The sequence below is a fragment of the Gossypium hirsutum genome, chromosome D01, assembly GCF_007990345.1.
Source record: "Gossypium hirsutum isolate 1008001.06 chromosome D01, Gossypium_hirsutum_v2.1, whole genome shotgun sequence".
NCBI lineage: Eukaryota > Viridiplantae > Streptophyta > Magnoliopsida > Malvales > Malvaceae > Gossypium > Gossypium hirsutum.
In genome coordinates this window covers 10,898,568-10,910,421 of record NC_053437.1, presented here as the reverse complement: position 1 = coordinate 10,910,421, position 11,854 = coordinate 10,898,568, and the positions used below count along the sequence as shown (strand labels likewise).

General features: G+C 34.9%; 2 protein-coding genes and 1 long non-coding RNA gene across 6 annotated transcripts; 1 reads left to right on the top strand and 2 right to left on the bottom strand.

Moving 5' to 3' along the window:
• The first annotated feature begins 1,088 nt into the window (after nucleotides 1-1,088).
• On the top strand, nucleotides 1,089-3,101 carry LOC107922517 (endoglucanase 11-like). The gene is made up of 5 exons (NM_001327205.1): nucleotides 1,089-1,325; nucleotides 1,425-1,637; nucleotides 1,736-1,936; nucleotides 2,103-2,357; nucleotides 2,439-3,101. Exons 1-5 carry the CDS (start codon nucleotides 1,089-1,091, stop codon nucleotides 3,099-3,101), a joined length of 1,569 nt encoding a protein of 522 aa, NP_001314134.1.
• A 358-nt stretch (nucleotides 3,102-3,459) lies between these two features.
• Nucleotides 3,460-5,686, bottom strand: LOC107922518 (uncharacterized). Its single transcript, XR_001691291.2, has 2 exons — nucleotides 5,438-5,686; nucleotides 3,460-4,669 (listed from the first exon to the last, which is right to left on the bottom strand). It is a non-coding gene; the product is annotated as an uncharacterized lncRNA (long non-coding RNA).
• Nucleotides 5,687-7,645: 1,959 nt separating this feature from the next.
• LOC107921993 (GDP-L-galactose phosphorylase 1) lies at nucleotides 7,646-11,361 on the bottom strand. Of its 4 annotated transcripts, none has more exons than XM_041087020.1 (8): nucleotides 11,022-11,361; nucleotides 9,663-10,791; nucleotides 9,443-9,564; nucleotides 9,300-9,359; nucleotides 8,937-9,179; nucleotides 8,669-8,854; nucleotides 8,319-8,567; nucleotides 7,646-8,223 (listed from the first exon to the last, which is right to left on the bottom strand). In XM_041087020.1, the coding sequence occupies exons 2-8, from the start codon at nucleotides 9,784-9,786 to the stop codon at nucleotides 7,855-7,857; spliced, it is 1,353 nt and encodes a 450-aa protein (XP_040942954.1). In that variant the 5' UTR covers nucleotides 9,787-10,791; nucleotides 11,022-11,361; the 3' UTR covers nucleotides 7,646-7,854. The 4 variants fall into 4 exon arrangements, with proteins under 4 accessions (XP_040942954.1, XP_040942953.1, XP_040942952.1 ...); XM_041087019.1 differs by having other exon boundaries at nucleotides 9,663-10,763; nucleotides 11,022-11,350; XM_041087018.1 differs by having other exon boundaries at nucleotides 10,900-11,075.
• Nucleotides 11,362-11,854: the final 493 nt, after the last annotated feature.

Genomic DNA, 11,854 nt, shown 5'->3' with positions numbered 1-11,854 from the left:
ACATTGACATATGGAATGAGGTTTTGGAAATTGATATTTTTAAACTATCACATTGAAAATTTTACTAAATTTTTAGAGCCATTCATAGAATTATCCCCAAAAATGAAAAATATTAACTTATTTCAAGTTGATACTCATATTTAAAATAATGGTTAATATTTAGTGTATATATTTTTATTTTATTTTATAAGTAGTCTCAAAATATTGTCATGTGTCTTTTTTTTTCTTTAAATATTTATTTTTTTAATATTTTTATACCCTTAACGAAATACTTATTAATTTTCTGATCGAAAATTTCAATAGCATTGTAATAAATATTTTCCATTAAAACAAAACATTTAATAATAAAATAAAATTCAACTCTTGCTAGACTTATTAGGGTTAAGATGGATACATTTTTTTATAATTTTGATTAGTATGACTTGAATTTTCATGAAATATATTGAAGTATATCATCCAATAAATTATTAATTTAAGATATATAATAAATACTTATACCATGTATAAAATACATATAACTTTTTATTGATTTTCTTAATTTTAAGTTAAATCTTTTTTTCCTTATTTTAAATTTTTAAAAGTGTTAAAAATATAGTACAATCAAAGTACAAAAATAAATATATCTTCAAGGAATTATAAGTATTAAATTATTAGATCACAAATAAATTATTCGAGTAATCATAAAATAGAATTAAATTATTAGATTCTAAATGAGTTAAAACTGAGTACAAATTACACTAAAACAAACGCTTGACAACTGAGGATATGCAAATATTTATTTAAAACTTTTACCATATCGTCTGTGAAATAGACGGAACTCATATAAGAACATAGAAAGAAAAAAAAAACATTTGGCCTCACACAGTCCAACTCAACCTATTGCATTTAATTCTTATGGCATAAAGTGACATGAAAAGAGTAAAATATTGAAAAGCAAAAGTAAATTCGGCAAGTGACATATCAGAAATTTATGAGCCCATGATTAATTTTATTACCATATTTTATCTATATATATACACACATATACAACAGGAGAAAAATGAAAGAAAGGAAGGCAGGCAAAGGGAGAGAACTTGGAAGAAGCTCCAATGGAGGAGAAAAGGCGATGCTTCAGTTTAAGTCAAAACAAGTTTCTTCAGCATTGGTGCGTGATTCTTTTCATATCTTCCTTGGCCATTTTGCCTTTAACTCAATCTTTCAACTATGGCAAAGCCCTCTCCAAAAGCCTCCTTTACTTCGAATCCCAACGCTCCGGCCGCTTACCCTATAACCAAAGAGTCACCTGGCGCCACCATTCTGGCCTCACCGATGGCCTTGAGCAAGGGGTAACTCCTCCATTTCAGCCTTATACATACAACATATTCACGAAGTCATTCATATACATTGTGATGTTTGATATAGGTATTTCTAATTTGTATGAACAGGTGGACTTGGTGGGAGGGTACTATGACGCCGGAGACAATGTGAAATTCGGTTTGCCGATGGCTTTCACCATTACCATGCTCTCATGGGGTGTCCTTGAATATGGAGATGAAATCTCCAGTGCCGGAGAGTATACTCACGCTCTCGAAGCCATCAAATGGGGAACTGATTATTGCATCAAAGCTCATACTCACCCAAATGTCTTATGGGTTGAGGTCAAAATATATTAAACCACCTTTCTTTTTCATTTTTTTTCTTTCTTGGATGAGTTGACGATAATTATATTTTGATATATTCAATGAGTTTTAATTAGGTGGGAGATGGTGACACCGATCATTACTGTTGGCAGCGACCGGAGGACATGACAACATCCCGGCAAGCCTACAAGGTGGATGAGAAGAATCCAGGATCGGACGTTGCCGGTGAGACTGCAGCTGCAATGGCGGCTGCCTCCATTGTGTTTAGGAAAACAAATCCACATTACTCTCACCTACTACTGCAACATGCAGAACAGGTAAAAACTATCTAAACCTTAATGACGTTGCCATATTTATGACATATAACATTTTGTATTTAGTAGGTATACTGTTAACCAAAAACATTAACTTTTTTTTTATTTTTGCTTGTTAATATATAAAACATGGGTTCTTCCCTCTTTTCCTGAATTAAATTATGGGCAGTTGTTTGAGTTTGGAGATAAGTTTAGAGGGAAGTATGATGAAAGTGTTAGGGTGGTGAAAGGGTACTATCCGTCGGTGAGTGGGTTCAAAGATGAGCTGTTGTGGGCAGCTTTGTGGCTATACAAGGCCACCGACAAGGAGGATTATTTGAGTTATGCTTTGGAGAAGGCAAATGAATTTGGTGGGATCACTTGGGCCATCACTGAGTTCAGCTGGGATGTCAAGTTTCCTGCTCTTCAGATCATTGCTTCAATGGTACAACTATTTTATACACATTTAGGGTCTTGTACACACGTTTAAGATTGAGTTCATTATCATTTCATTATGCTTATGCAGTTGTTGACGGAAGAAAATCATAGGGAGATGGGGTTCAAGCTCGTATTCGAACAGTATCGTTCAAAGGCCGAGTATTATTTGTGTGCTTGCCTTAACAAGAACAATGGGAGCAATGTGAACCGCACCCCAGCAGGTCTATTGTACATCCGACAATGGAACAACATGCAATATGTATCGAATGCAGCATTTCTTCTCACAGTTTATTCCGATTATCTTCGAGCGTCAAATCAACGGCTGAGATGCGACCGCGGCAAAGTTGGTCCGGAAGAAGTCCTCTTGTTTGCAAGATCACAGGCTGATTACATCCTGGGAGCTAATCCAATGGGCATGAGTTACTTGGTTGGGTATGGTTCAAGGTACCCTCAAAGGATGCACCATAGAGGAGCATCAATTGAATCTTATAGAGAGAACAAGGGATTTATAGGGTGCACTCAGGGGTATGATTATTGGTATCCAAGAAATGATCCAAACCCTAATGTTGTTGTTGGGGCCCTGGTTGGAGGGCCAGATCATATGGACCGATTTAGTGACGATAGGAAAAATTTCATGCAAACTGAGGCTTGTACCTATAATACAGCAAGCCTTGTTGGGGTTTTGGCTAAGTTGCATGGTGTAGAAGAAGAAGATGGATATTTGAATACTCCTTTACTTGCTTCTAGTTAAACCCTTAAACGAAAAACTGGCCTAACATCATGCATTCAATCATATATATACAGGAATAGGAACAGAAATAAATGTTTTTTTTTTCCATTTTCTTATAGTTCAATATTTGTGAAATTATGTAATTTTTCTTCTCCAATACATTCAGGGGGGGCATCCTTAAGTTTTGTCTAAATCTAATGTCTGAAATCGAATCTCCATTTCATACGATCTTAAGGATGCAATCAATCGTCATGTAATGTTTGTGGGTACATTCAAGATTTGATTTGGTTGTACTTGTGGATTTGGATGTATGTTGTTAGCTCTACACCTACCAATCATGTTTGTGATCATTAATAAGGGTAAGAAAGTAAAGTCAACAAAGCCTGAAAGCATTTGAGGGTCTTATTTTTTATTTGTTGGAACTACATATATATATTGTTGTACAAAAGGAGAAAATAATTAAAATCTTACAACATCCTCACCACAAACATCTGCTTGTAGTAAAGATTGAAAGGCTTTGTGGTAGAAGATCCAAAAATTTACTTATATAACCAAACTGGTAAAAAATAGTGGCTCAAGTACTTATTTGCAAAATTTCAGTTCTATTGCATATTAATACAGCAAAATGGTGTGGTTTCAAGAAGCTACCATTGGTTTATTGTGTACCAAAGGAGGTTCCTATTGCATATTTTCAGCTCCATTGCTTATTTTTTCTGCACGTTTTCAGTCCCTGGTATCATTGGCCATCTTCAAGCTCTTAGAAATCATTAAAATTGCAAGTTTCTATCACTATTGGGATAAATGGACTGATTGTGTGAGAGCAAAATCATTGTGATCACTCGAAGTTTTGAAGGTTGCCTCCCATAATAAGTTCAATTCACCCTTATGAACTGCAAGGTCTCCTTGAAGACTGCTTTTAAAAAATGGGCTTTTAATGATGGTAATGAGAGACGGCATCTGAATCTCATGAGAATCGGGGAAGAAATTGTACAGAAGTATAAAAGTATTCCTTTGGCAGTAAGAACATTGAGAAGCCTACTGCTTTAGAAAATTGATGAATCTGAACGTGTCTTCATAAGGGATAAGAGATAGTGAAATATGGAGACTTGAAACATAGAAAGACAATCAGATTTATCAGTTTTTTGAAACAATATGCTTTCCAATATTCTCACTGACAAAAGAAAAATTTGCAGTTTTGTACAATTCCTTTCCGATTCTCATAAGATTAGGATGTTGTCTCTCATTGCCTCATTAAAACTCATTTTTTAAACAAAGTCAAGCAGTCCTCAAGAGTATTACTCTTGAGTTCATAAGGGCGGATTGAACTCATTATGAAGCAATCTTTAGACTTCGAATGGTCTCAATGATTTGCTCTCACACACACAAACGATCCACTGATCCCAATAGTGACAAATTTGCTTTTCGTGTACAGGATCGCTTGTTGCCCTAGTCCGAAAGACCACTACAGGATTGGTTTGATCCCAAGTCGCTGAACATTCCGTGAGCAAGCTTGGAGGCTATGCTGGCTGCCTGAAATACCTTGTCAGAAAGAACACTGAAAAATCGTCATCCCTGAAATACCTTGGAAGCTAGAATAACCAGCATTGAATCAGTTGGTAACCAGTATGCAATATGCAGAACAAGTAATGAATATGATTCACAAAAGGCAGTGAAATACCTAAAGAACATTAGTTTCAATTTAGCTAAGGATACTGCTAGGTACATGAGGTAGATCCAACTTTCCTATGTATTAGTACTATTAAGTTAACTTTTTGTTACACCGAATTTGAATCACCATTTTTGCCAATAAGCTTAAAGCATAAAAAAGAATGGTGGAAAAACTCAAAACAAGATCTGAAACAAGTATTTTATCAAAATGAGGATGTTATAAAATTTAGAAGCAAGCTGATTAGTGTCGAACCATGAACACTAACAAAGTAAACCAGAAAAAATAACAATAATAATTATAATAAATCAATGTAGAATCCAAAAGGACTAACATTCCTTGCACTAGAACAGGGACAATTTTCATTACAAACAATTAATCGGGAAAGATTTTGATGTCGAATACAATTATAAGAACCAAAGCACACAAAAAAGGCTACCTTTGATTCATATGTAGATATTTCTTCCATGTCTTTTAAGGAGTAAAAAAGAAACCAAACATTTTAGTTAACAAAAACTTAATTGAAATCAACCACAACACTGTAAGAGTTCCACAACCCAGATTCTCAAATGATCTTACTTTCCTCATTCACCAAATTTGCGAATCTGGGTACATGAAAGATATGAGGAAGGGTAAGAACTTCAAGCACGTTCCAAGCAGAACAATAGCAAAGAAAAATAGAAAACCGTACTTGTTGATGGAATCTGTTGTAAGTAGACACGATGGCAACGCCCGCGAAGCAGAAATCAGGCGATGGAGCAAAGAGTGAGTGGCGGCGGTCGAGAGGGAAGAAACAAGGGTTAAGGAAGGTGTTTTTTTTCTTTTCATTAAGATGAATAAATGAAAGAAAAAATGGACTTGGTTGAGGCCGAAGCCCCAAGGGAGGTCCAATATAAAATCTAATTTTATTTCATGTATTAAAAAAATTTCTTCATAAATTATTGGAGTTAGGGATGGTAAAAGTCTCTCTTTCCTTAATTAGTAGTTTAATTAGTGTTTGAGGATTCAATTCTTGTCTTTTTTTTCTATCTTAAATACCTTTTTTTTTTAATTTTTATATATTATTTTGATTTTTTAAAATTTATAATTGTAATTATATGGTTTGGAATTTTATAAAAAATTATTTTTTAAATTATTTTATATATTATATATGATTTTTTACAATTTTAATCAATATAATATATATAAATATTAGAAAACAATAAATGACATGTGTATTTTAACAGTGCCACGTGGCTAGTCAATGCTAGTCAATGTCACAATCAACATTAGTCAATGATCGATCAAAGCTAAAAAAATTTTGGTTGATTGAAGTTGACTGGCCATTGACCAATATTGATTGGTGTTATATATATATATATATATACTACATGTTCTTTTAATGTTATATATATATATATTATATTGACTAAAAATGTAAAAAATATATATATATAATTATAAATTTAAAAATTTTAAAAAAATATATAAAAATTGAAAAATGTTATAATAATAAAAAAAGTATTTAAATTTCAAGTAATTGAAATTGAAATACCTCTCTAATATTATATATTTTAGAATTTTATAAAAAATTATTTTTAAATTTTTTTTTTACAATTTATTTTTTTTCAAAATTTAAAATTTATTTAATAATGTGTATATACATTAAATAAAAGAAAATATTTATTTTCTTACATTAAAAATGTCACGCTTTGTGATTGGTTATAATATATTTTTCAAGGTCCATAAAAAATTAACTAAAAGATATAATGAAAGCATACTTTAAGTATTAAATTGAAATAAAAAAAATAAGAAAATAAAAATAGTGAGTGCATTAAGCCTAAAAAATAAAATAATCGTAAATATTAGGGGGTAGGTATATATATAGAGGGAAGATGAAAGATAAGTTGGTGAAATAAAAAAATTAAAGATGAAAATAAGAAAATAAAAATATTTGGTGAATTGACATTATACCAAGTCAGATTAATCCAACATCACAATTATGTGGCTCAAACACACAATTCCATTATACAACTCCTTAACCCAAACTCTGCCTACAGTAAGCAGACATTATGTTAAAACACTTCACAACTTCTTGATTACTCAAAGCCCAAAAAATTTATATTACTCTCATGTTATGATATTCTTTTTTTTTTTTGTCGTTTTATATTCAATTTTTCAATTCAATCAACTCGAATAGTTTCAATTGTATTTTAAAATTTTCTATTTAAAATAAAAAAAATTCTTCTAAATTTTCCAACAAAAAAAAAGTTGTTAAATATTCTATTGGTTTTAGATTTTTCTTTATATAATTTTTAAGATATGACTGAATTGAATTATAATAATAATACTAAGAGTAAATACAAGAACTTAAGGATGATAGAAGATTAATGGGCATCTTATATTCTTTTCATCTATACTACAAGTCCTTGACTGTCCAGAAGTCTATGAGAGCCATAAAATTTTTGATCCAGGATAAGAGGCTCTATCAAAGACATGTGATGCTAATACATCCAAACATACTTTTTATTACTGCCATAATGGTTTGTATCTTTTATCAATTTAATCTTTATTTTTTGAGTTAAATTTAACTTTATTTTTTTTAAAAAAGTCGTATTTAACCATCAACCTTTAAATACCGACTAAAACGTTAAATTTTTAAACATAATAGTCTACATGTACTTCATGTTACATATTTTCTTTTTTGACTTTCTACTGTATTTTTGATTTTGAATTTTAATTGTTGGTGTGGCATATAGATAATAATAATTTGATGTGAATAGGTGGGTAAAGTGTTTCCCTTTATCCCATGAATCACAAAAATAACAAGGTAGGTAAGGTTTGGTCAACTATATTTTGGGTTAAGGGAAGCAGTGACCTAGACACCAGCACAAAAAGAAATATACTTAACAGCTCAAACTACACAAACATTAATTGGTATTTTACATTATCCAATCATAGTACATCATCAAATCAACAAGTCCAAGGTTTAATGAAAAACTTACACCACCGCAAACTATGTTTGCTTTATTTAGGCTACCACTGCCATACACAATCATACATGCCAAACGGGCTTAGTAGAAACTATAACATAGAAGAAACATGGTTCTGTTTGTGGAATGCCAGTTCCTACTGCAGAACAACGCATTCTTGTGTCCCACCCACCATAGCGCGGTGGGAGGTTTTGGTGATGGCGCTTTCTTCTTCAGTGGATTCAGCTTTAGTATCGGGCTCCTTAGGCAGACTCTTAGCAGCATGTTCAATGCCATCTTTGCCACTGGCAATGACTTCAAAGATGAGTGCATTCACTTCCCGGAACCTCTCATCAGAGAGAGAAACCTCAGCCAGGAGCCTCCAAGCATTTTCATCAGACGCCTCATCATAGTCCTTCCTCCTTTTTAACACCATATGCCCACTAATTTCCCACACAGCTGGGTTCACCTGGGTATCCAGAAGCTCTGGACTCACTTCCCCGAGAGCTTGTTTCTCAGCATAACACTGTTAGTTAAGTTGAAATTTTGCAAAATCAATTGTAAGAACTAGCAGCATCATGGAGATAGCCAAGAAGCATAAATTACACTTAAGCTTATTACCTGTGGAACGAGAAAGATCCGCTTTCCACAATCGGAGATGAGGACATTATATGGTATGTTGTTCTCTTGAAGGCAAATGCAGGCATCAGAGACAGTGTCAGACAAGGCCTGAAGAGTGTTACCACCCTCAAAGACAAGACCCCTGACCGGATAGCTTAAAAGCTCTGAGATTATCACTTCATCATACAAAGTGGTTATCTTCTTCGTTGGAGCTTTCTCTATGGGAAAGGGCACAGCCAAGTAGTAAGCCTGCAACAATTGGAATAGTTAAGTCGCCAAAACCATATCTAACAGATAGATATATCTTAGTCGCACAAAGTACATTAAGTACCAAATTGAGAGGTTAGTACCTGGAAGTGAAGGTGGTTGATTGTAGCAAATGCACCCAAGCTGTTATAACCCAATCTGAAATATGGATTCCCAGCTTCAGCTGTCATATAAAGTGCAAGCAAGAAGCTCTCACGGTCGATCCTCTGGGGCAAGCATTCAAGGATTCGAGGAATCAACAGCACGTGTCCATATTCAATAGGACTGACCTGTCAAATTGCATGCGAACAATGTTATTTTTACAAGTCTAACACTCTTGCTCAGATAGTTATTCTAGTAGCGTTAACATACATTTATGGCAACAACACTTGGAGAATTCTCAACATCAATGGGAGCACTTGGGTAGAACTGAACTTCACCATCTTCACTTGCTTCAAACTGGAAGAGAACCTCCTCTTGCCCGACCTTGGTGAAGTTGAACTTGTTCCCATCGAAGGGCTGGAGAACCTTATCAACACGGAACTCAGTTGGCCTCTTCTTAAGGTGGCGACCCTCATTCAGCTGGGCAATGAAGCCATATTCACCAGGAATCACCTGAACAATGATAAACGTACGATACTTTGATGGTACTAACAACTCAATTAACCATAAAATTTCTGCTTGTTTGCAGGTAAACAATTGAAGCAAGGGAATAGAAAAGGGGCCAAACGAGACCTTGGTTTCACAGGCAGTAACATCATAGCGAAAGAGCCCTCTTTGCATCCGATCTTCCCACTACCATAAAACCATATTAACAATCATCAGCCATGAAAATGATCTTAATCGTAATCAAGACAAGCTTAATAGAAAACTTTTACCTCCCCAAGAATGAGCGAGTCAAGAAAAGCAACAGGGGGATCTTTATTCTCAATTCCAAGCACAACTTTTTCACTCTCAATATTGTTCAGTTTCCTGAAAGCATATAAAGGAAGCTTTGCTCCTATAAACCAAAACCCAGTTCCAGTTAAACTTCATCTCTACAAAACACAACACAATCTATTCAAACAAACAAGGTTACAAAGTAAATTTAACGAACACCTGGGATGCAGCAGCTTCTAAGGCAATTCTTTCCACACCCACTGCTGCGGCGAGCAGTCTCTTCCGTCTCATCCTTCTGGTAATTCGAAACAACAGTCGGAACCCTCTTAATCCTGAGCATCATCTTGCTACAACTTCTTTCTTTGTCCAATAAAAATTCAAATAAAATGAAAACCCACAAAGAACAACAACGTCGACTACGAAAAACACCACCACCACCACCAAATTATTCTTACGAGCGATCTAAATAAGCTTCCTCGATAGTAATTTTTTTTTCTTTTTTTTTATACTAAAAGCTACCTATACCAACTACTGAAACTCTAAAAGACAACACCGCCGCCAGCAAGGAAGAGGAGATCGGAAGGACTACCGCCTTCAGAAGGCAAAGCTCCACGCCCGCCGTGCGGCGCAGGGTTCCTCTCGATCACACAACTCTTACGTCGTACAGATCGGGCATGAATAAGAAGAGGCCGGTAAACTCTGTGTATAGCCGTGATGTCCACAATTTGACTAACCTGGGTGTTACCCCAAAATGGAAAACCCAGAACTCGAAAGCCCTTCAAACTAATTTAAATCTAATACCCAAACTCTCCAGCATCAGAAAAAAAGGACCAGATTTGCAGATGAAAAGAAAAAAAAAGAGGCAAAGTTAGAAGCTAAATTGTGATTTCCTTGGTGAGGAGAGGAAGAAGAAGAAGAAAAGGAGATATATAGATAAGAGGGGAGTGAAGGAGAAGTTGGGTTTTTGGAAGGATTGCAGGCAACAGTTGTAAGAAATAGGTAGTAGTTAAGTAAAGAAAGCAGGTGGCCCTTGTACCTTCTTCTGAATTAGCTTTTTTTTTTTTTTTTTGGCTCAAAGACGAGCATTTGACACATAACTATGAAAACGAAAGGGAGAGAAAGAGAGTGAATATGCTTCTCCCTGTTGATGATGTTTTTTTTTTCTTAATTTCTTTTTTCTACTTCATCCGTACGATACGAGCCTCAAAAGGGGGAGTAGAGGAAGTTGCCGGAGATGGTGAGCTCCGAGGTTGGAACCCCAGTCGGGCCGTACGGACGGGGCTCGGAAGGACTGTAGGGTGGCTCTGCAGTGGTTGACTCCTTCAAGGATTTAAATTGGATTTGCTCACTTAATTATAAAATAATAACAAAAAGAAAAGAAAATGATGTAAGAAAAATTAAAGATGAAATGTAATCAAATCCCAATTTGTTGGGAATCTAATTTAAAACCACTAACCAATCCACTGTAGCGGCAGGCGGAAAAGTAGACAAATGAAAATTGAAGGGGAACACGTAAAGTTTATAAAAAATTCATTTCAAAATATACACTTAAATTTTTTATAAGAAATAAATTTTTACTTGGAAGAATCGGCTCCTTTCGCGGCTTGGAAAGGAGGCAGTGATTAGGACGGTGGCCCAAGTATCACCGGTTTATTGCATGAGCGTTTTTATGCTTTTGCTCAACATTTGAGATAATTTCCAAAAGTTGATGAACTCTAATAGGCGAGCTCAAATTCGAGTAACTCTGCACGATTGCATTGGGCTTCTTTGGGTAGGCTTTGTGTGGCAAAGAAATTCAACAACATGGATTTTCGAAATTCACATTGCAATACTTGGTAGGCAAGAGTGGAGGATTCTCTCCAACCTAGATTCTCTTCTTAGTAGACTCTTCAAAATTAGATATTTTTTGTAGGATGAGTTCTTAGCTTCTTCTAAGGGAGATAACCCCTTATCTGTGTGGAAAAGTAGTTGTACAGCTCAACTTTTACTTTTGAAAGTACTAGGTGGTGATTTAGAGATGACCATCGGATATCAGTCTACAATGATTTGTGGCTTGTTGACAATTCTAATTTCTTTGTTACTTCAACACCCCTTAACGACATAAACGATTTAGTTGTGCGTGATTTCCTTCAAGCTGACCATAGAGAGTGGGATAGGGACTTGGTTGAGGGCTTGATGGTCACGATCGATGCTAGGTATGTTTTGCAACCACCAGTCAACTTGGTCTAGCCTCTTGACTCTTTAATTTGGAACTACGACAAGCGGGTATTTATATAGTGAAGTTTGGCTACCGACTTGCCTTTGATTATTTGGCTAGTTCTTTAAGTTGTCAAGTTGAGGGCCCTTGGTTGCAGATTTGGAATTCGCTCATTGTACCAAAAGTTAAAGAGTTATTGTGGTATTGTCTACGT

Excerpts from the sequence above, each read along its gene's own strand:
- LOC107921993 (XM_041087020.1), bottom strand. The coding sequence starts at position 9,786 with ATGATGCTCAGGATTAAGAGGGTTCCGACTGTTGTTTCGAATTACCAG. Across the intron at positions 9,180-9,299 it reads TTACTGCCTGTGAAACCAAG|GTGATTCCTGGTGAATATGG; the intron begins GTCTCGTTTGGC and ends ATCATTGTTCAG. Across the intron at positions 8,855-8,936 it reads CAAGTGTTGTTGCCATAAAT|GTCAGTCCTATTGAATATGG; the intron begins GTATGTTAACGC and ends GCAATTTGACAG.
- LOC107922517 (NM_001327205.1), top strand. The coding sequence starts at position 1,089 with ATGGAGGAGAAAAGGCGATGCTTCAGTTTAAGTCAAAACAAGTTTCTT. Across the intron at positions 1,638-1,735 it reads CAAATGTCTTATGGGTTGAG|GTGGGAGATGGTGACACCGA; the intron begins GTCAAAATATAT and ends AGTTTTAATTAG. Across the intron at positions 1,937-2,102 it reads TACTGCAACATGCAGAACAG|TTGTTTGAGTTTGGAGATAA; the intron begins GTAAAAACTATC and ends AATTATGGGCAG.